This window comes from Mus musculus, chromosome 8 (assembly GCF_000001635.26).
Source record: "Mus musculus strain C57BL/6J chromosome 8, GRCm38.p6 C57BL/6J".
Classification (NCBI taxonomy): Eukaryota; Metazoa; Chordata; class Mammalia; order Rodentia; family Muridae; genus Mus; species Mus musculus.
The window spans coordinates 46,031,469-46,052,163 of record NC_000074.6 but is presented as its reverse complement, the minus strand read 5'-3'; the positions used below and the strand labels follow the sequence as shown (position 1 = coordinate 46,052,163).

The window sequence follows — 20,695 nt, the reverse complement described above, 5'->3', positions numbered from 1 at the left end:
TGGGAGCGCCAGGAGGAACCTCATCTGCCTTATGTCAGTCACGTTTGAAAACATAAAATGTATAAAGTATGTGTAATACTGGACATTATTTATTCATTTATTCATATTGATGCTGAAAAGACTTTGGTAATCTAGTAACTTACAGACACTGAGAAAACTCTTACATCTTAGGATGTTTTGTTTTGTTTTGTTTTGTTTTGTTTTGTTTTGTTTTGTTTTGTTTTTCTGAGGTAAACTTGAATCAGCCTTTCCTGTGCATGTACCCACAGGTCTTTCCTCACTTGGGGCCTGGATTTTAATGCTCCACCTTTCAAATCTCTTTACCAACAGTATCGCTAATGGTTGCATGTAAAGTTAGCCCCCGTTTTACTGTATTTCTCTAGAGAAATTCTGATCCAACACAAACTGGGTCGTTATTGGGAGTGAATCATTAACCCGGAATTCTATAGAAGCTAAGAGTAAATCCATGATGCTCTGCTGATCCCTGGGAAAAGCCAGCAAACTGTTGAGCTGGCAAGAGGGCCCAGTCAGTAAAGTGTTTGCTGCACAAGCGTGAAGGCCTAAGTTCAAATCCCCATCCCCGTGTAGAAAGCTAAGCACGATGATGCACATCTGTAACCCACAGTACTGGAGTTGCAGATAGTGTATCCACAGAGCTCCCAGGCCAGGCAGGCTATCCAAAATGGAAGGATGAACTCCAAGGTCAGTGAAAGCCCCTTTCTCTTTGTTGAAAAAAGACACCTGACATCAACTTCTGGCCTTCATACATATAAAAAGTCAGTGTAGCAGTCTGCCCCAGCTCACCAGAATCACACATGCTGCTCTAGGGGAAAACACGGTCAGTTGATGGTAACATGAAGGGCATTGGCATTGTCCCTTGGATATGGTGTTCCCCATAGCCTTCTGCAGCAGGAGAGGAAGCTGCTGTCTGTAAACTGCAGGCTTACGCATGTCTTACGAAAAAGAGGCGTGCCATCCAAGGAGAGCGGAAACATAGCCTTTAAGATAGAATCTGTGCTGGTCATCTGTTCATCCTTTTACCTTTCGGCTGCTGTAGATACACTGTAGATACACTGTAGATACACTGTGGATACACTGTAGATACACTGTAGATACACTGTAGATACACTACACTGTAGATACACTGTAGATACACTGTAGATACACTGTAGATACACTGTAGATACACTGTACATACACTGTGGATACACTGTAGATACACTGTAGATACACTGTAGATACACTGTAGATACACTGTACATACACTGTGGATACACTGTAGATACACTGTAGATACACTGTAGATACACTGTATATACACTGTACATACACTGTGGATACACTGTGGATACACTGTAGATACACTGTAGATACACTACACTGTAGATACTGCTGCTGTGAACACTGGTGTACAGGTACTGCTTCAGTCCTCTCCAGTTCTTCCAGATTCGTACCCAGCAGTACGTATGACCACACTGTTGCCCTGTGCTTATACCACTTTACAGCTCAGGACGGCTCCTGTCTCTACCCCTCAGCTTTCCTCTCTCTCCTCTTCTGGTTTTTTATAGGTCCTATCCCAGGAAAGGGGACCTTGGAGTTTTGACTTGCATTTCCTAATGTATTAATGCCACCGGCCACGTTTTTATGTGTCTAGTAACTGCCTTTTATATATTGTTTGAAAACATGTGTATGCAAGTCTGTTTCCCGTTCTTAAAGTAGGTCATCTAGTGTCAAATTTCAAAAGTTCTCTTTATGTCCGGACTGTTAAAGCATATAACGTATGTTGTACCATCGAGTATGTTATATGTACGTATTCCCTCCCTTTGTAGGCTTGGCCTCTTCACTGTTTTACAGAATTTAAAAAAGTGCTGTTTTTCTGTTCTTTTGTTGCCTGTGCCTTTGGTGTCCACTAGAAGTTGCGGCTTGGCTTACCCTAGCATTGTGCTGCCGCCTTCTCTGGTTTTATTTTGTAGATTTTGTGCTTTTGTCCCTGGGCATTCTTAGTTAATCTTGGAGTCCACCACCATTCTCTTGCATAGGGGCATCCAGTTTCCTGTGGTCATTTGTTGGAAGACACTTGTCCTTTCACATGACCACGTGGTTGAGTTTTTATTCAGGGCTGTGGACTCCACTGATTGATCTTTATGCCTTGCCTTGTGCCAGTCCCACTGGCTTTCAGTACTGCAGCTTTAGAAGTTTGGAAGTCAGGAAGTGTGAGTCCTCTAACTTTGTTCTTATTTTCAGAATTCTTTGGGGTGGGGGTGGGGTTTGAGATCCCGTATGAACTTAGGGATGAATGTTTTTGTAAGGAAATTATGACAGAGATTGTGTTACATGTATGCACTGCACTCTGGGATGTTGCTGTCACTGCAACAGTATCAGGTCTTCCAGGCCATGAACTTAGGCTCTCTGCAAATATTTGTCATTTTTAATCATTTTTTATTGGTGCTTTATAGTTTTCATTATGGAACCCTTTCATTTCCTTGGCTAACACCTGAGAATGCTACTCTTTCAGGCGCTGTTTTAAGTGGCGCTGTTCCCATGTACTCCTCATTAGCACACAGGAGCCCAGCTGTTTTGTGTGCTGGTTTTGGGTGCCGCTACTCTGCTGACTTGCATAATCTTTGAACTGTTCTCCTAACTCCCAGGTTGTTTTCTTATGGTAGATTATTTCCAAGTTGAAGGATGAAATACTTCTGATAGAGAAAGAATGCACGGCTCTTCAGCTGCACATGGCGAGAACAGATTGGTGGTGTGAGAACCTGGGCCTGTGGAGAGCATCCATCACCAGCGCAGAGGTATCATTGCTGTTGGTGTTCTTTAAGCCAGAGTTCTCCCAGGAGAATTAGGACTGCAGATCAGAAAGTGCACTCGTTCTTCCAGCCACTCTGTCCACTCCTTTCTTCCCTCTATTTGCACTCTGGTCTGCGCGTGTGTGAGTGGGGGTTGTCCATCTTCATGGTGTGGATCTGATCTCAGGCAGTATTTCCATATATCCATAAATGTAAAGTATTTACATGATAAGAAGTGAAGACTGTAAGCATCTTTTATTGTTCTGTTTTGTTCACATAGATCTCAGCTATAAGGTCTTTAATAATAAATATTTTTTTCTCTTGTTATTCAGTTCCTTGAGAGGTTTGAAGGATATGCTCTTTCCCTTTGTGTTTTCAGTGTATGTTAACTATATAAAACAATGGCTCTCATTTTGGTTTTTCATACACGTGTATAATGGGCTGAGATCACTTCCACCCCAGCTAGCTCTCTCGCTCCCTGCTCTACCCCCTTTCATTTGACTACACAGTAACTTTCCTCAGGAGGAAAGACTTCATAAGCCTTTACTACCTGGTTACTGCCGACAGCCTTCCTCCTCCTGAGTCGGTGGAAAGCTGGAAGAAACCAGTCATGTCCACCATACTTCAGACAAGTAGCAAGGCTGTGTGTGAGCGTGACGGCGTGATGTTTTGTCCCGTTGTTCTTTCAGGTGGCTCAGCTATGCTCCTCTCCATGTTTCAGGGGCTTGGTGGCTGAGAGAGAGCTTAAAACTCTAGATATGGCAAACACAAAGCATGCTCTCCAAACACTTCTCTGTAACTCCAACAGTGTGTCTGAGGGCATTTGTGAGCATTCCCATTAGCCTAGACAGAAAGCAGTGAACTAAGGAAGGCTGTGCTCAACCTTGGAATGCCATTTTAAAAAATGTAACGGTTGATAATTGTCCATGGTGATCAACTCAGAAGGTATTGCCTATAGGAGGAGGCCTTTTCAGTTGTACTTAGAGCTGCATCAGCATATTAAAATCTTCCAAATGCAGATGTGGGAAGAAAGAGGGGCAACCCCCCAGGAAGTACTTCCCTCACAAAGCACTTGGCTCTAGTAACCAGTTCTTATTTCAGGGGTGGTGGTGATACCTTGATCACTGTGAATATTAGGGAAGTAGAAACAGGGATCACAGGGGAATCCTGTGTAAGATGCATGTGTTGACGTCATGCCAGATGATAGTGCCTGGCCCACTTACTAGATGTATGGGAAGTTGGCTATTTTGGCTGGGCCTCCATTTCCGTCCTACATAGTAGAATAGTAATCCTGCCTCACGTGGTGGATGTACTATCCATGAAACCTAGTGTCTCTTGGCTTTTCTTTTTGAGTCTTCTCTAATTTATATTAATTCAGACTTAAATTAGTATAATTACCCCCTGTGTGTGTGTGTGTGTGTGTGTGTGTGAATTGTGTAAAGTCGTCAGTTAAGAGCCTCCGTCACAGTACCTGTTCTCTGCTTACTGTGTCACCAGGCCAGGGTGTCTGCATTCTGAGGGGAAAACAAAGCCAAGCATTCACTCACTTGCAGGCTTAGTCAGGTTAATGGCAGGGTTCAGGGTCCTTTGTTGCAAGCCTGAGGTCCCAGCTCTCTTCTCTGGCTGGTTTCCTTCTTGGACTCCTATTCTGTCTGACTTGGTTTCCTGTCTTGTGACAGAAAACCTGCTTCTCGTGGCTCTTCGATTGAGACCGACTCAGATAGTCCCCCTTATTTTAAGATCTATGATGTCAGATAGCATGATCTAATTACCACAGTAAGATCCATCATACTTAAAATCCCACGATTCATTGAGCAGACCATGTAAGACATAGCAGAGAGGAAAACTGTGTGTGTTGACAGGGTTGCTAAAAATTCCCTAGGGTATCTGCTTGTCATGACTTAAGTTTCTGGATTCTTTTGTTTTGTTTTGTTTTTCAGGTGACAGAAGAGAATGGCGAGCAAATGCCTTGTTACTTTGTCAGGGTAAATCTACAAGAAGTTGGAGGAGTTGAAACTAAGAACTGGACCGTCCCAAGAAGGCTCAGTGAGTTTCAGAATTTACATCGGAAACTTAGTGAGGTATGAATACTCATGAACACAGGCTCGTGAACACGGGCCCGTAGAGTTTCTGAGCATGAAGAGATTTAAGAGCACATGCCATTCATAGAAGAAAATGAATTGCTCTTTCTGCATGCTCCTGATGCTGGTGCAAAAGCATTTCAGCCCAGCATTTGGAAATGACTCATAGACCAAGCCATCTAGTCTACTCAGGACAGATGCTTGTCTGATTTTACAGTAAATTGCTGGAGAGCCCCAAAGATGTAAGAGCCCAGGGGTCATCTAGAGCCAGTAGATTTGAACCTGCCTGCTGTAACCTTTTAAAGGCTGTGTGTCAAGGCATTGAGAGGAGAATAGTCTCTGGAGTCTGTAGAGTGGAGTGGCTGAAAATACCCAGGCAGAGATCCCAGATCTACCATCCCTGCTCGGGAGAATTAAAGGGGTAAATGCTACAGAACAAGTAGAAGACTACGTGGTACACAGAAGACACCTTAGTGATTATGTTGCTGTTAGTAATAATGAGAATTGTATTGCTTTTATATACATATATGATATATAATGTAGATGTAGCTATTATAAATGTACATAATGGTTTGTAAACTATCATGTATTTTCTGTTGAGTATTTTAGTCAAAAAGTTTTGGAGGCCACCAGTCTAGGTCAGTGTATGTATTTGATAGTTGAGGGAAACTAATTCCAGTGTTGAATTGACTTACAGGGTGTGTGCATAGTAGCCAAGTCAGGCTTAGAACCTAGTTTGTTTGTTCCCTGTCCCCTCAAGCAATCCCGCCTTTCACAGAAGACAAGCTCCTCTCACCGCAGCAGTGAAACCTCTGCAGCCATTTCAACCTGACTTCCAGGGCATTTTTCTCTTTCTCAGAATGAACTAACACTGGAGAAGCCATGGTTACCTCTCAGGCTTCTCTCTTGCAAACGAAAGCTGTCTGCTTCCTTTAGCTTCGTCTGGGCTAATTTCTAACTCTTAAGCAAGGACTTGCAGATGCTAACTTTTCAAGCACTCTTAAAAGAATGGCAGCCAAAGCATGCGTGCCATGCTCCCGCATTTCACAGGCTGACTGTGGTCACTGTGTGAGCACGGACAACAGACCTTGCTCTCAGCATAAGAGTGACTAAAGCTAAGTATAAGTATGAGCTTAGCTTCTCAATGAAGACAAACGAGGAGAAGGAGTCTGATATAAAACAGACTTGCCAAATAAATGTCCTCGAAACAGAAAAGTAATCCCACCACAACATCATACAAAGGAAACCATATAAAATCCATGTGTGGCCGTTGACTGTGGTCCTCCATCTGGACTGATGGCTGGACATATCTTCCCTGTCCACTTGCTACTTACTGTGAGGTTCCTGCTTCGAGTCCCTCTCCAGTGACTCTGTAAGCAGTGGAAACAGCTTTCTGGTTCATGCCTCTTCGCTCCTCTGAACTACGTAAGAGCCGTAATAAGGGTGAACCAGCACACAGTGTACATCTAACCGAGGTCTGATCATATGGAGGGCTCCACCACAAAAGGAGACTTGTTGTTATTCTTTATTACTACTAATATATACAGTCTAAGGTCTATCTTTGGAAAGCAGTTACTAGAGCTTCTACCTATGTTTTCTTTTTCTTTCCTTTCCTTTCCTTTCCTTTCCTTTCCTTTCCTTTCCTTTCCTTTCCTTGAAGGAGTTAGAAACACATCTTACAGTAGAAAAGCTAGTGTTCTGGGCTTCCAGATGAGCTGTGTGCTGTGTATGTGTCCATCCAATACACAGCACTGTCCTGTTCCTTCAGGTTATTTGGTCCTGATTACAGTGGGTGTCTTTTAGCTGGATGTGGTGATGCATGGCAGTAATCCCAGCTTTAGGCACACCGAGACAGGAAAATCACAAGTTCAAGATCATGGTGGGGTAGCATAGAGGAATAGATCTATTTGCTTTGTTCTAACTGTAATGATAAACTTTCTTAAGATTAAAATGTAGTTTCGAAATAGTAACATTTAATCTCTCCCCTACAGTGTGTCCCTTCTTTAAAAAAAGTCCAGTTGCCTTCTCTCAGTAAGCTGCCTTTCAAATCTATAGATCACAAGTTCCTGGGAAAGTCAAGAAATCAGTTAAATGCATTTCTACAGGTAAGGAAATGAAAAGTGTTGGATGTAAAGCTGAAATCTACTTGGAGTTAAACTGTCACTGTCCCAAGAGCTTGCTAGTTTGCTCTGTGTTCTCCTAAGACATTCCCAGTTTATGTTGTCAACCCCACACATATGTCCCCTTCACCATACCTGCCCTAAAGTTGACAGCCCCCAGTCATCATACTCAGCAGCAGCTGGTGACTTCTTTACTTCCAACCCTTCCTCTGCTGGCACTGGATAAGAACATATAGCTGTTGCTAATCTGTAGTATAGCCACATTAGCTCACACATAAACTTGATTTCTGACAGGGTGTGCTGGTGTGTTCAATCCCAGCACATGGGAGATGGAGGCAGGTGGGTTTCTGTGAGCAAAGTCCAGTTTGGTAAGTTCCAGACAGCCAGGGTTGCATAGTGAGACCCTGTTTCAACAAAACAAAACAGCCAAAGCCCTTGGTTTATGGTTGTTCTTCCTCCTAGGCAGATGAGCATGTACAGAACTCCAGGACTTCAGAGCTTAAGGGCCAGTGTAAGCAGTTATATAGCTGTATGAACAGTTGCTCTCTGGAGAGAGGTGACACTGCTAGGCCAGAAGGCCACTATACCTGAACACAGTCATTAAGGTTCTTTTGTGCTAAGTATGATGTGCAGGTTTTAAGTTGCTCAGTTACAGACGAGTCAAGTTTTCTTACTAAATCAGTAGCTCGGGATCTTTGAGTTGTATGTAAAATAAAAGTTTTCATGGCATCACACATGAAATCACTAAGCACTAAGCACCGTCTGCATACCGTCTCCCATGAGCTGAGATATTAGGCACCATCATTTATTTACAGTTAAGACTACTGAGAAGTGATGTCACGTAGTTTATTTCTGAGAAAAGGCAGCCCTTGGCTTGCTTGCTTGCTTGCTTGCTTGCTTGCTTGCTTGCTTGCTTGCTTTGTTTAGAACTGTGGTGAAAGTGAGACCACGCCATCGTCAGTGCTGTCTGGCTAGCCTCGTAGCTCTCAGCAGTCCAGCTCTGGGCAGGAGTAATGAACCCTCCTCCTTCCAACACAGAACCTGCTTTCAGATGAAAGACTGTTCCAGAGCGAAGCACTTTATGCCTTTTTGAGCCCTTCTCCTGACTACCTCAAGGTCATTGATGTACAGGGGAAAAAGACCTCCTTCTCATTGTCTTCATTTCTGGAAAAACTTCCTCGTGACTTCTTCTCCCATCAGGAGGTGAGTAGTTCAGAGGGAGGCCCGTCAGTATAGTCAAGCAGGTAGCTTTCTGAAGCTCGTTTGAAAGAAGAGATGCTTGCTGAAAGGCAAATGCATCTGTTTCCAATGATCACGTTCACATTTTGGAGTCTGTTACCTGGACGGATTACAGTGCAGATACACACGGATAAGTGACAGGTAAGTGCATGGACTGTGAGCAGGAAGTGCTGCAGCAGCAGTGTCCTCAGGATGGGGAACAGGGTGAAGGTCATCGGGGAAGAAGTTGGGCTGGGACTTGGAACTGAGGGCTCGGGGAGGAGGATGTGCCCATGGGATAGTGGGCAGATCACTAGACTAGACTGGCAGGTGTCTATCACGTGCTTCTGGAAGATAAGGGAAAGGTTATGGCAGGGTAGGGGCTGAAGCTTCATTCTTGGACAAGGAGCATGTAGAATCAGAAATACCTGGCAGCAATGTGTATGGTAAAGCAGTCAGTGGAGAGACAGCAAACATGTTAAGTCTCATATGCTGAACCTTAGGCTTAAAGTATGTACAGACCACTAGAGCCCCTTGTTGGGCTGTCTAGCAAGTTAGAAGAGACTAGCCTCCAAACTCTGCTTCTTTATCAGGATTGGCTTGTTGAGTTTGCACAGAGTGACCATGAACAAGAGTGTGGTACTTAATTGCATTCTGAATTGGGAAGCGAAATGCGCACATAATCTCTGTGTGAACCCCTGTCTCCGAGACTCCTCTAAAACCCACTTCCTCCATGTCTGCTTTGACCTGGCTAGCTTTCCTCTGTTATCTTAGACACGAATTCCTGATATATAACTGACTTGGTCAGTATGAAATTGTTCTCTAAAGTAGGTGTTGTAGTTGCTTCTCAGTGCTCACCTTCATCAACCCCTCTGAAGTATTTAATGTTCCTGGACCAGTGAGAAGCTGGGGAGTTTTAGAGGACTCCTTGTGCTTCCAAGAAACTCTGTGGGGCTGATCTCCAGATAACACCCAACATCTCATAATTAGTCTTGTGCCTAGTTTCACAACCTCAGCTTTCTTTTTAAATTTTTATTGAAGAATTCTCATATGCTATTTTTTGGTCATATTTTTCTCCCTCCCCAACTCCTTTCAAATCCTCCCCTCTGCCTTATTCACCCAACCTCACCCTTTCCCAAACAACAAGCAAGCAAACAAACAAACAAACAACCCCCAGTTCCCTGAGCCTTGAAAGGGATTTGATGAAGACAACCCATTTAGGACTAAGTGCTCCCAACTCTCTCACTCTCTGCACACTGTCCAGTCCCGGGTCTCTGTGTTAATTGCCATGTACTGCAAGAAGGAGCTTCTCTGATGGGAAGAGTAATGCACAAATCTGTCATCAGGAGCCATTTTATTGCTATATTTTAGTTTTTTTTCCATTAGCTATATTTTATTTTGTTTTTATTTAATAACAGTAGTAGGTTTTCCCCTAGGTCCATGATCTGTCTACCCTCAGAGCTTTGGCTTCCTTAGCAGTGTCAGGTATGAAGTCCATCTCATAGAGTGGGCCTTAAATCCAACTTAAAATAATGGTTGGTTATTCTTGTAGCAGTTGTACCACTATTGTACTAATGTGTCTTGCAGGCAGGTTACTGTTGTGGATCTCAGGGTTTGTAGCTGAGTCACACGGATGATTATCTTTCTGTCTGGTATCATGCAGAGGACCTCTCCACACAGTAAACTTTAGTCAGTAGTGGTGAAGCTTCTAGTCAGGTGCCAGCTCAGCCTCTCTGTGTTCAGGGACCTGAGTGTGGTCTTCAGCAACAGGGCCTGACCATCGAGTTGTGGTGACTAGCCAATAGCCTTAGCATAGCCTGTGATGTTCAGGGGGTGTCCACAGGGCCTCTGTGGCCAGTGACCCAACAAGATGGAACCGTTGCTGGCTCTGGAGTTATTACGTTCAGATTTGGGATTTTTGGAGACACTAGAACAATAGTCTCCAGCTGCCTTCTCAGCTGCTTGGTTTTTGGGGAGCTCTTCATCCTGCCCTGTGAAAGCTGCCATGTCTGTATGTCAGTCTCCATAGACCACTGTCAGCCACTGAGAGTCTGGCCTCATTGCACTCAAGTGTGCCAGCCTGGTGCCTGGCATATAGGAAGGTTTGAATTGAAATATGTAGATCAGGAAGTGAGACTAGCTCAAGTGTATGGGAAATGCTTGAAGGAGAACTTTAAAAATATCTCAATTACTTTAAAATGTGCATATTTTTAAGAGCAGTGAATTAAAAAACATTTTGGTTAAAAGTCAATATGCAAAAAAAAAAATCTCATCATCTCTGGGAAACTGTATTACAATTCCCTGATTATTTAAAGAGTGTTCCCCAGCCCCACCCCACCCCCAACCCCAGTTAGCTTATTTCAAGCTTTGAATCTGGCTGTAGAGTCAGGCTGTCCCCTGAGGTTGGACACTGATAGAATAAGGGTAGGGTGGAAGTGGGAGTTTGGGGTCTGTACGTGAACCGACTACACTTTCCTGGGTTCGTGACCTGCTGTCTGCGATGTTGCCTGTCCCTCAGGAGGAGATAGAAGAGGACAGCGACCTGTCCGATTACGGGGATGATGTGGACGGGAAGAAGGATTCCTTGGCTGAACCGTGTTTCATGCTGATCGGGGAGATTTTCGAACTTCGAGGAAGTAAGTCTCTTTGATGGCAGTGGGATTTATTGATCATTGCTCTGCTTCCAGCATGTATTAAATGTATCTGTACTCATGTGTTCATGCATCCAAGATGCACTTTAAAGATGCTTCAGGTGTTACACTTCATCCTTGGTGCTGAAGGTACAGCCTTAGGACAGAGAGAACTTCTATATTCCTGAGACTTGGGTTCCTGCTGTACTCAGCATTGTGCTCCTCTGTGTTAAAACAGAGACAATGCTTTGAACTCTTTTCGTGTGGCTCAGTATAGTTTCATTGTCTCATCACCAGAACTTACTCAAAAAATGATTTGCATAGCCTGTGATTAAAGATGCAGTTTTGATGCCAGGGTAGTGTTTTGGATATATATCATATATTATAAATGTATAAGATGTATAATATATGAAGGCTGAGTGTAGAATAGTTTCAGTAACTAAAGTTATAGAGTAAATAAACTTTAGAAATGGAGGCTAGTTAAACTGCTTAAGAAATTAGTCAAATATTAAACTCTTTCAGATGAAAGATTTTTTAGCCTTGTTGTAATTTAGATTCTTCTAAAATGGTCGCTGATCTTTAACTTGATTCAGTTTCGTCAGAAAACAATAGTATTACACTCAGTCTTTCTTTCTTCAATGAAATCTTGTCCACAAATCTGTGCGTCTTCCCATTTGCCACAGAGGGTGAACAATGAGAATGCAGCGTCCTACCTGGTAGCTTCTTTCCCATAACCTCCAAGAGACGAAAACACTCTGTGTCTGCATCAGAGCCAGTCCCAGCCCTAGGAGGATGCTAAATGCTGGCATTTTAGCCTGCTCATCCTCCGCTGACCGTCTGCTCAGAGCATGTTTGGTTTTGTCAATGACATTTCCGAGAGGAATAAATAGAATGCCTTGATAACGAGACAGGATGCATTTGCCATCAGCAGACGCCTCGGGTGGCTGCTGCAGCGGCCACCGTGCTTTGAACAGACGTGCTTTAATAGGCGTCAAGGGGGCATTTGGGCAGGTGGGGGCTGGGAATGAGGAGACAGGGCAAGTTCTAGGTGAGGAGACCCAGTGATGGGAGGGAGCCCAGCAAACGTCTGCTGCTTCTTTGTGTTCGGTGTACAGAAGGACCTAGTAAGACACAGTTTTATTTTAAATCCTCAACTGTCAGGCAGTTGTGATCAGACCGGCTGGCTAAGAACTACCTCTCTCCTGACCTAGAAAGGCCAAGCAAAGCTATCGTCATGAACAGAAATGTTCATTCTAGCCCAAAGGCCAGCCTAAAATAAACACATCTACATACATCCCATACAGAGGCTCCAGGCATCTCTGAAGCATGGGTCTGAATCCAGACCCTAACTTTTATTTGGGGGTGGTTAGGTTTTTAACTAGGCATTGAGGCTCAGTCAGTAGTTAGGAATACCCTTACATACCTTGGTCTACTGCTGGGTCTATGCCAGTTGTTGCTCTTGTGTAATCACCCTTGGGAGAGGGCCTTTGGGAATTTATTCCTTTTAATTTTCCCTACTCGATCCAGAAGGCCTGAACTGTTGGCTCCATTGTTGCCAAGTCTGTGTTTATCATTGTGCTAGTAGCCAAACATTCAGGGGCTAGAGATGGAAATGTGGATTTTTAAAACTTTTATATTAAAATTTATGAATGTAAAAAATATCATTTTTTTCCTTTTTTTGTTTACATTAATATTCTACACCTGTAAAATGTCTCTATGTTAGTAATAAAAGTTATGACAGGTAGAACCCCTCATGCACAGAAAATACCCTTAGTGACTGTCTTAATCAGGGTTTCATTGCTGTGAAGAGAACCATGATCAGAGCAGCTCCTCTAAAGGGAAACATTTAATTGGGGCTGGCGTACAGGTCAGAGGCGCACTCTGTTATTATCCTGATGGGAAGCATGGTGGCACACAAGTAGACACGGTGCTGAGAAGGAGCTGAGAGTTCTATATCTTCATCTGTAGGCAGCAGGAAACTGTGTGTCACACTGCTTGAGCATAGGGTACCTCAAGCCTGCTTCCACAGTGATGTCCTTCCTCTAGCAAAGCCACGCCTTCTCCAACAAGCCACACATGGGTCTATGGGGGGTGGGGTGGGCATACCTATCAAACCCCACAGGGACAGAGTAACACAGGCCCACTTTAATCTCATCCTCTTCCAGATGAGGGGCCTGAGGTTCAGCAAGGTGATGTATGCCCAACTGCTCTGGAAGGTGTTGCAAGAAAATAATTCACATATTATTCAGGACTCTGGTTTTAAACTTCTCATCTCTTGCCCCCATTTAAGCACATGAGATATTACTGTACAGTGTGTTGAACAGACTAGAGCACTCCAAGGGAGCAGTCAGGGCATCACTTTATTCACATTTGCTAATGTCTGTCAACATTCGAATACAGACATTTCTCCTGAGGATCCTTTGTTAGAAAATTGGAAGCAGAAATGTACAACAGGAATTGCACTGTCTGCTGTGGTGACCAGCCATGCTATCAGCAGCCCAGGGCATGGCATGGGAAGTAAAGTATTATTTCAGCTCTTCTGTAGGCAGAAGAAAAAAGGCGGGGGGGGGGGGTCCTCTTAACTCTCACCTCTTCATTTGCCTACTGAAAAATGAAACCTTGGTCAGAGTTTCCTGAGCAGGAGTATGCTAACTCAGACCCAGTCTCCAGAAAGTGGGTCCTGTGATCAATACATAGATTCAGATGGAATCAAAGGACAAGATTGTTTGCCTTGTTGAGCTGTGAAACTGGGACACTTGTAATATCCTGAGATAAATGTTTTCTTCTGTCTTATATTTTAGTGTTTAAATGGGTGCGAAGAACATTAATCGCTCTTGTTCAGGTCACGTTTGGAAGAACCATCAACAAGTGAGTTGTTCCAAATTACCATTACCCTTTGTCTGAATATTGAATTGCCTTACAGTACGGCAGCTTTATGGACAGATTTAAGTAGAAATGTCCTTCGTTTGTCTTTTGATCCTGATACAATGCTGAGCCGGTGAGGAAGCACATGCATGGTGAACAGATGACAGACATTTGAGCTAGTTCCAGCATTCACTTTGAGAGTCGCAGTAGCATGTCAATTCTTCATGTGTGGAGGGCTGGCTCTAAACTGCACCGCAGTATCCATTCATATAATACATTTGCATAAGCAATCTCCTATAGGACAGTTTGGAGCCGTCCATAAAGTGTTCCACATTTGGCGTTCACTCGCAAAGCTCTGGTCTGCATGAGAACTCAATGGTCAGCCAGCATTACTTCCTAAGAAGCTATTGATGTTGCTCACAGCTGGGAGCGCACGCCTTCCACAGCCGTCAGAGGTAGCTTCAGAGATCAGCACGGCTCCCATCTCAGAGGCTGGAGATAAATGAAGAGATGGCAGGGTGGCTTCCCGAGCTCGCCCTGTGCTGTTCTGTAGAGCTAACCTGGCTTCTTGTCCAGTGGCCTCGCCCTGTTCATGTTATCTCTGTGCTACCACTGTCAGGTGCTTTAACTATCCAAAATAAAATAACTTCAAGAGGTTATCATTAGGGTTTCTGCAGAATAGAGGTGTGAGTGAATGTCTAAACATTTACAAAGTAAACCAGTTTGTATACAGTAAAGAAAGTTTTGAGGTGAAAGTATTGGTTTTCCAAGAGAATAATTTACTGTTGAGCATTGGTGAGATGTTAATGACAGTTGTATTGTGTAAGCTTGTACAGTTCTTTCAGGAAATACTATAACAAGAGCTTATTTTTTTTGTTGATTTATACCTATTCCTGGTGGTCACAGCAAACATTTACTTCTGTTTTATTTCTAAATTTAAGAAAAAAATAGTTCAGGTTGTCTGTCAGAGGCTTGCTTATTTAATTTCATGTCCTTGGATTGGAAGAAGAGCCCATTTAGTGCATTTTTTTTTTTATCTTGGGAAAACGTGACTAGAATCAACAGGCTTTAGATAAAGAAATCCCCAGTGTCCTCGTGCCCTCATACTTGAGCTTGTGAATGTATTTTCCTTGTCAGTTTCAACCAGTCATGTGCTCTTCCATGTTCCTCTGCTGACAGTGGCTCCTGCTTACAAAATGAGCAGCTGGGAGTGGCGAGTTATTGCCTGGAGCCTGAGGAGCCTCTTGCAGGAGAGGGGTTGATCATGCCAGTGGGCCTGCTGCATGGCAGGGACTGTAGAACCTCTGGCACATGCTGTTTGCCACCCACGGACGCCAGTACATCATAAAATTCAAGTCATGGTGTTTGTCAGCCTCTTGTCTTAAGACCACCTTGGTCTCACAGGCTTTATTTGCTCCAAAAGCTTTTGGCTGATCAAAAGAAAAGACTTAGGCACCGATCTTTCCTAAGAGTTGCCTGATGTTCAGTCACGGATTGAAATTTCTTCATGGAGTGCGAGTAGTTAACCCAAAACGAAACTACAGAAACCAAAGTGTGCTGTTGCCAGCATAGAGAGCTTTAGTTTTCTCAGGAAAGCAGACAGGAGGTTGGCCATTACTTTTAAGACATAAGTCCTTTTAGACAGATAAGTGGTTTTCTTTGTCTAGATTTGAATTGCACCATATTTGGTCGTGTTTAGTTTTTCACTGTGAAACAGGTAACGTCTCAGTTTGACTCAGAGTTTAGTCCTTTTTCAAAATTAATTGACCGCTGTGTATGAAGTGATCTGAACACCCACTCAGAGGGAGATGTCACAAACCCTTGTTTACTCTTAAAAATCTGACTGAGACATCGGGCTCCTGCAGAGCTCTCCGACTCCTGTTGGGATTAGTTAACATTTGTGATCCCTTGTGCTTCTGGGCCTGGTAACCTAGGGCGATCCTTTTCCTTTCCAGCCTGACAGCTCCGTCTGGGCCCTTTGAACTGTGTTGACTTGTCTGTTGCTACGGGAATGGTTAAAGGTTGATCTGTGTAGGACCGTAGAGAAGTCTTGCCCAGGTAAAAGCTATTTCTGCACATTTGTGCCGGTCGAGAATGCCCAGCCCAGGCTTCATGCCCGTGACCCTTCGCAGTTGACTGGTAGTGCAGACCTTTGAAAGGCGTCCTTGCTCCCTGCCAGTAACATGCTCTCTCTGGGTCAGAATATTTTTCCCCAGGACTCTCTGCTGCAATCACTCTAGGACGGCCAGTAAAAAAAGCATGGCTCTCCTTTAGGACTTTAGGGGCCCAAGGAAGTTTCCTTTTCATCTGTCTCAGGAAGTGGGCTCATTCTTCCAATTTATAAGGGTCATGGAGAAATAATCAATGTACAGGGGGAGTTAAATTCTCAGACAAATCTCAGACTTCTTGTCCCGTCTGTACTGATTGGAAGGCAAACATTTGGAAAAAGCAGATGCCATAGGAAATGTGAACCCCATATTCTATGTCTGTATGAAGTTCTCAAATAAAAAAAAGAAGAAAGAAAAAGAAACAGAAAATAATGTTAACGCAGCCCCAGGACTGAGTGGGTCATCCAGTATTGCCTGATCGAACACTTTCACCACCGCAGTTATGAAATAGGTTGTTCATCAGACGTTTAGCTCAGGCTGTATCCTAACCCAGCCATTGACAAATGCCTTCTGAGAACACAGTATACAGTTTTTCAAAACTTCATCCAAGCAATGCTTATCCCTTCCAAGGCAAATCCGCGACACGGTGAGCTGGATCTCCAGCGAGCAGATGCTGGTCTACTACATCAGTGCTTTCCGGGATGCCTTTTGGCCAAACGGGAAACTGGCACCTCCAACAAGAATCCGAAGCGTGGCACAGAGTCAGGAGACGAAGCAGAGAGCACAGCAGAAGCTGCTCGAGAACATTCCAGGTGAGGCCTCGGCCTGACACGGGCCTGAGAGTGTGCAGCGACACACGGGCCTGAGAGTGTGCAGCGACACACGGGCCTGAGAGTGTGCACCGACACACGGGCCTGAGAGTGTGCAGCGACACCCGGGTCTGAGAGTGTGCACCGACACACGGGCCTGAGAGTGTGCAGCGACACCCGGGTCTGAGAGTGTGCACCGACACACGGGCCTGAGAGTGTGCACCGACACACGGGCCTGAGAGTGTGCATGAGACACACGGGCCTGAGAGTGTGCACTGAGAGGCTTCTCAGCATCTCCCCCAGGAGACTGCTTCTCACCACCTGCTCAGAGATCCAGAAAAACCATCACAGCAACCTTTCAGAAATGGTTAGAGCTAAGATCATACTTTATGCTTTAGAGATCAGGCTAAAGTTTTCCAGGAAACTTTAGAAATGTGCTTTAAAAACAAACATATATTTTAATTACTAAAACAAGTAGTAAGTAGCAAATGCTAAAATTGTAGCCTTCCAAAATGTCCTTCATTTAAAAAAAAATCTAAAACTTTTGTTTTAAACGTTCAAGAGGACTAGCCCGTTATGTCAGTCAGGCCACATGCTTCACTTTCTGTGTTGTACAGTAGCACTTGAGGACAGAAACAATTTTCTCAGATCTCAGGATACAAAACACTTAAGGGCATGATGCCTAGCATTGTCAGCCTGACAGGAGCTAGAATCACTGGAGACAAACTGTGCCCTCTGGGCATGCCTTTGGGAGATTGTCTGGATTAGGTTAATTGGGGTAGTGTCAGCGGTGCCCTTCCATGGGGTGAGGTCCTCTTCTAAAGGAGAGAGTGGGCTGAGCACCGGCCTCTGCTGCTCTCAGCATCATCAGCCTGCTGTGGGCTCCAGCTGCTGTGGGAGCCAGAATAAACCCTTTCTCCCTATGCTGCTTATCGAGGGTGTTTTGCACCAGGCAGCAGAAGGTAACAAATATACCTAGCATGTCCACAGCCCTGAGTCCAGCCCTCAGCAGTGCAACAGGACATTTTCTTTTCCCAGATACACTTCAGAGCCTTGTTGGACAGCAAAATGCCCGCCATGGTATAATAAAAATATTCAAGGCGCTGCAAGAGACAAAGGCCAACAAACACCTGCTCTATGTGAGTAAATAGCCCCCGCCCCGAGGACTCTTTATTAGATTGTAATTTTTGTTTGCTCATTGGGATAACTTCACCTTCTGAATGACTTTTAGCCCTGAGCCTGTTTTTTATGTATCGTCCTGTCTGTCCTCTCATTTGACTGAGGGTATGAAGAGGATGCGGCAGTGCTCGGCAGACAGTTGCTGTCTGTTGGCGTCTGAGTTCACAGCTCTGCACGACTGCATGCTTTCTGTTATTTCACCAAAAGAACCTGTTTTCTGTTCATTTTTCTGATTAGAATTAACATCAGCTAGGTGTGGGGGTGCATGCCAAGCGGCCCATGTGGGCTACCTGACATGTTGTCTCAAAAAATAAAGAAAAAAAAAGCAAACCCAAATAATAAGTACCAATATATAACGTGGCAGGCGATTGGCTGTTTCTCCTAGCATGGGATAAATCAGGTTTGTGTAGTCTGGTTTCTCTCGGTAGCCACCTGTCTACTGAGGATGATCTCCGAACTCTCAGTAGATGGTTCTCTCAGACAGACAGACATTTTGAGCACATCCTTACAGCCTCTTGTTTGCCTTTCTCTCTGGGCAGGTGCTGATGGAGCTGCTGCTGACAGAGCTCTGCCCTGAGCTGAGGGCTCACCTGGATCAGTTCAAAGCTGGCCAAGTCTGAGAGCGCACAGAGCAGCCGCCAGAGAAATGTCTGTGTAAAAATAGACATTAAATATTTTCCTCTTTTGCACAGAGGGCCTGACAAGAACCATATGATTTTTATTTCCGAGCCTCCCTCTAGCTGTACGTGAAGTGAGCAGAGTCAGAGGGAGGAGGACAGATGCTGTGGTAGGCAATAGAAATCAGACTTTAAAAGCTCAACATGTTGATTGAAATACAAATGTTAATATGTGATAAGAACATAGGAAATATTTTAAATATTTATGAAAACAGTTTTGTTGTTAAATGACAAACTCAGAATATTGTACAGTTAATCTCCTCACTGAGGATTCTGAACATTCCTGTGTCTCACATGTATTGAAGACCACTGTTGTGCAATGCTTGATGTAAAGTTATTGTGAAACTTTTATTGTTTTTATTTTTACCAAAGATTTCCCATAGTTTGAAGCATTTGAAGCAATAAAATATAAAAATGAATCACAGTGCTCAAAGGTATTATATGGCTTGAGCTACCAAAGGAGCTTGGGCCCTGTGTACCTCAGATTTGCTGAGAGCCTTTTCAGAGAAAGCGTTGAACACTGAGAACTTCGGCAAGAAGGGTAACATTTGCTACCTGAGTTTTAGTACATGGAAGGCCAGTCTGGTGAGGCCCTGGGGAGATAGGATGTGAGCTGAGCCTCGAAGCATTAGGCTCAAAGCAGAAGGGGGAAGTTGCTTCCTGGAGTTGAAACTTCTGTTAGATCCCTAAGTCTTTGCACTCTGAAGTGTTAGGTGAGGTCCAGGGTCTGTACTATCCCAGTGATAGTGGGACCATAGACTGAATATCACTGAGTCAATATTCTTGGGCTCTGTCATCTGTTAGGCAGTAATAACCATGCACCATCCTTTCTCTAGTTTCTAGAAACACCAAAAGCAAAGGGCAAAACTGCAATCTGAGTAAAAAAAAAAGATGGGATGGGCCTATTGTACTAATAGCTCGCAACTGACAAGTTCTTGATGAGACGCCATTCTGCAAGATGGATGATGAACACAGTGTAGGTGTCGTCATCGAGCCTTCTCACCATAGCTCCTTGGTCTCTTTTCAAACTACGATGGTATTTAAGACTAAAGACACAATGGGGTTACATATTTTATACTTAAGAATTGTTTTTCAATGAGGTATTGAAAAGACCACTTAAAGTAAATTCAGGGAAGGGAAATAATGTGAAGTGGCCAGTGTATCATTGGCATAATTCCAACCCACCGTTTAAACTCTACGTGTTGAATTTAAACAGCATATAACAAAAAGATACTCTTAACTCCTGTCTCTTTATGACAAGGTCTAATGATCAACTGCAATGAACCCAGAAGTTTGGGCCTTTTTTTTTTTTAATTAGTAAGTTGGAATTCTCAGTCATAGCTCCACTCCCCAGTGAGAGTGTGTCACAGAGTGTGTCACAGTAGGAGCTTGTAGGTGCCAGGCCATCAGCTCCAAGGTGAATACAGTAAGTACTGAAACTTGACATTCCACATTGGGTTCTCATTCAGGCATGGCATATTACCAAGCACAGCACATGTGGTAGGCATCTGGATTCTCATGACCATTTGAACAATTGGTCCCTGGTTGGGGGTGCTGCTTTAGAAGAGTAGAGTTCTAGAGGAAGTATGTCAGTGGAGCGGGCCTTGAGAATTAACAGTTCTCACCCCACCCACCTCTGTTTCCCTCCTCCTCCCGGTCTCAGAGTGAGCTCTCAGCTTCCTGATCTGCCACCCTGGCTTTCCCACCCCCATCATGAACTCTGACCCTCTGGACCATAAGCTGGAGCACACCAGTTCTTTGATGCGTTTCCTTGGCCATGGTGTTTTATCATAGCAACAGAAAAGTAACTAATGTACTTGTTAAATTTCCAACAACTTTGGCAATGTGTTTCTTTTTTATTTTACTATTTTCAGTGTTAGGAAATCAAACCCAGGGCCCACTCAGGCCAGGCAAATGCTGTTACCCTGAGCTCCCCCTCCATCCCCGAGACTTGCTTCCTTTTTATTTGCTGGCATCTTTCTTATACCAGGGATTGAATCCAGGGTCTTGTCAAGTACCTTATACTGCTGTGCAACATAACTCTTGCTTTTTAAAGGTTTTACTTTGAGACTGGAGTCTTACCAAATTATCCAGGCTTGCTCCAAATTTCTGATCTTCCTGAATCAGCTTTCTAAGTAGCTGCATTTATGACTGGGTACCACCACACCTCACTCAAGCCTGCACTTTTTTTTTCTTCTCTTTTCTCCTCTTTTCTC

At 44.0% G+C, this 20,695-nt stretch overlaps 1 protein-coding gene across 4 annotated transcripts in view; it reads left to right on the top strand.

Moving 5' to 3' along the window:
- Window positions 1–18,903, top strand: part of Snx25 (sorting nexin 25) — a 119,181-nt gene extending 100,278 nt beyond the window's left edge. For 2 of the 4 annotated variants that reach the window (NM_001372342.1, NM_207213.3), the window contains exons 11-19: window positions 2,667–2,798; window positions 4,733–4,873; window positions 6,865–6,978; window positions 8,032–8,196; window positions 10,730–10,847; window positions 13,643–13,709; window positions 16,445–16,626; window positions 17,662–17,762; window positions 18,342–18,903. In NM_001372342.1, the coding sequence (NP_001359271.1) occupies window positions 2,667–2,798; window positions 4,733–4,873; window positions 6,865–6,978; window positions 8,032–8,196; window positions 10,730–10,847; window positions 13,643–13,709; window positions 16,445–16,626; window positions 17,662–17,762; window positions 18,342–18,422 (1,101 nt within the window). In that variant the 3' untranslated portion in view covers window positions 18,423–18,903. The remainder of the gene's footprint in view (window positions 1–2,666; window positions 2,799–4,732; window positions 4,874–6,864; window positions 6,979–8,031; window positions 8,197–10,729; window positions 10,848–13,642; window positions 13,710–16,444; window positions 16,627–17,661; window positions 17,763–18,341) is intronic. The other 2 variants (NM_001372343.1, XM_017312502.1) reach the window with 2 other exon arrangements.
- The last annotated feature ends 1,792 nt before the right edge of the window (window positions 18,904–20,695 follow it).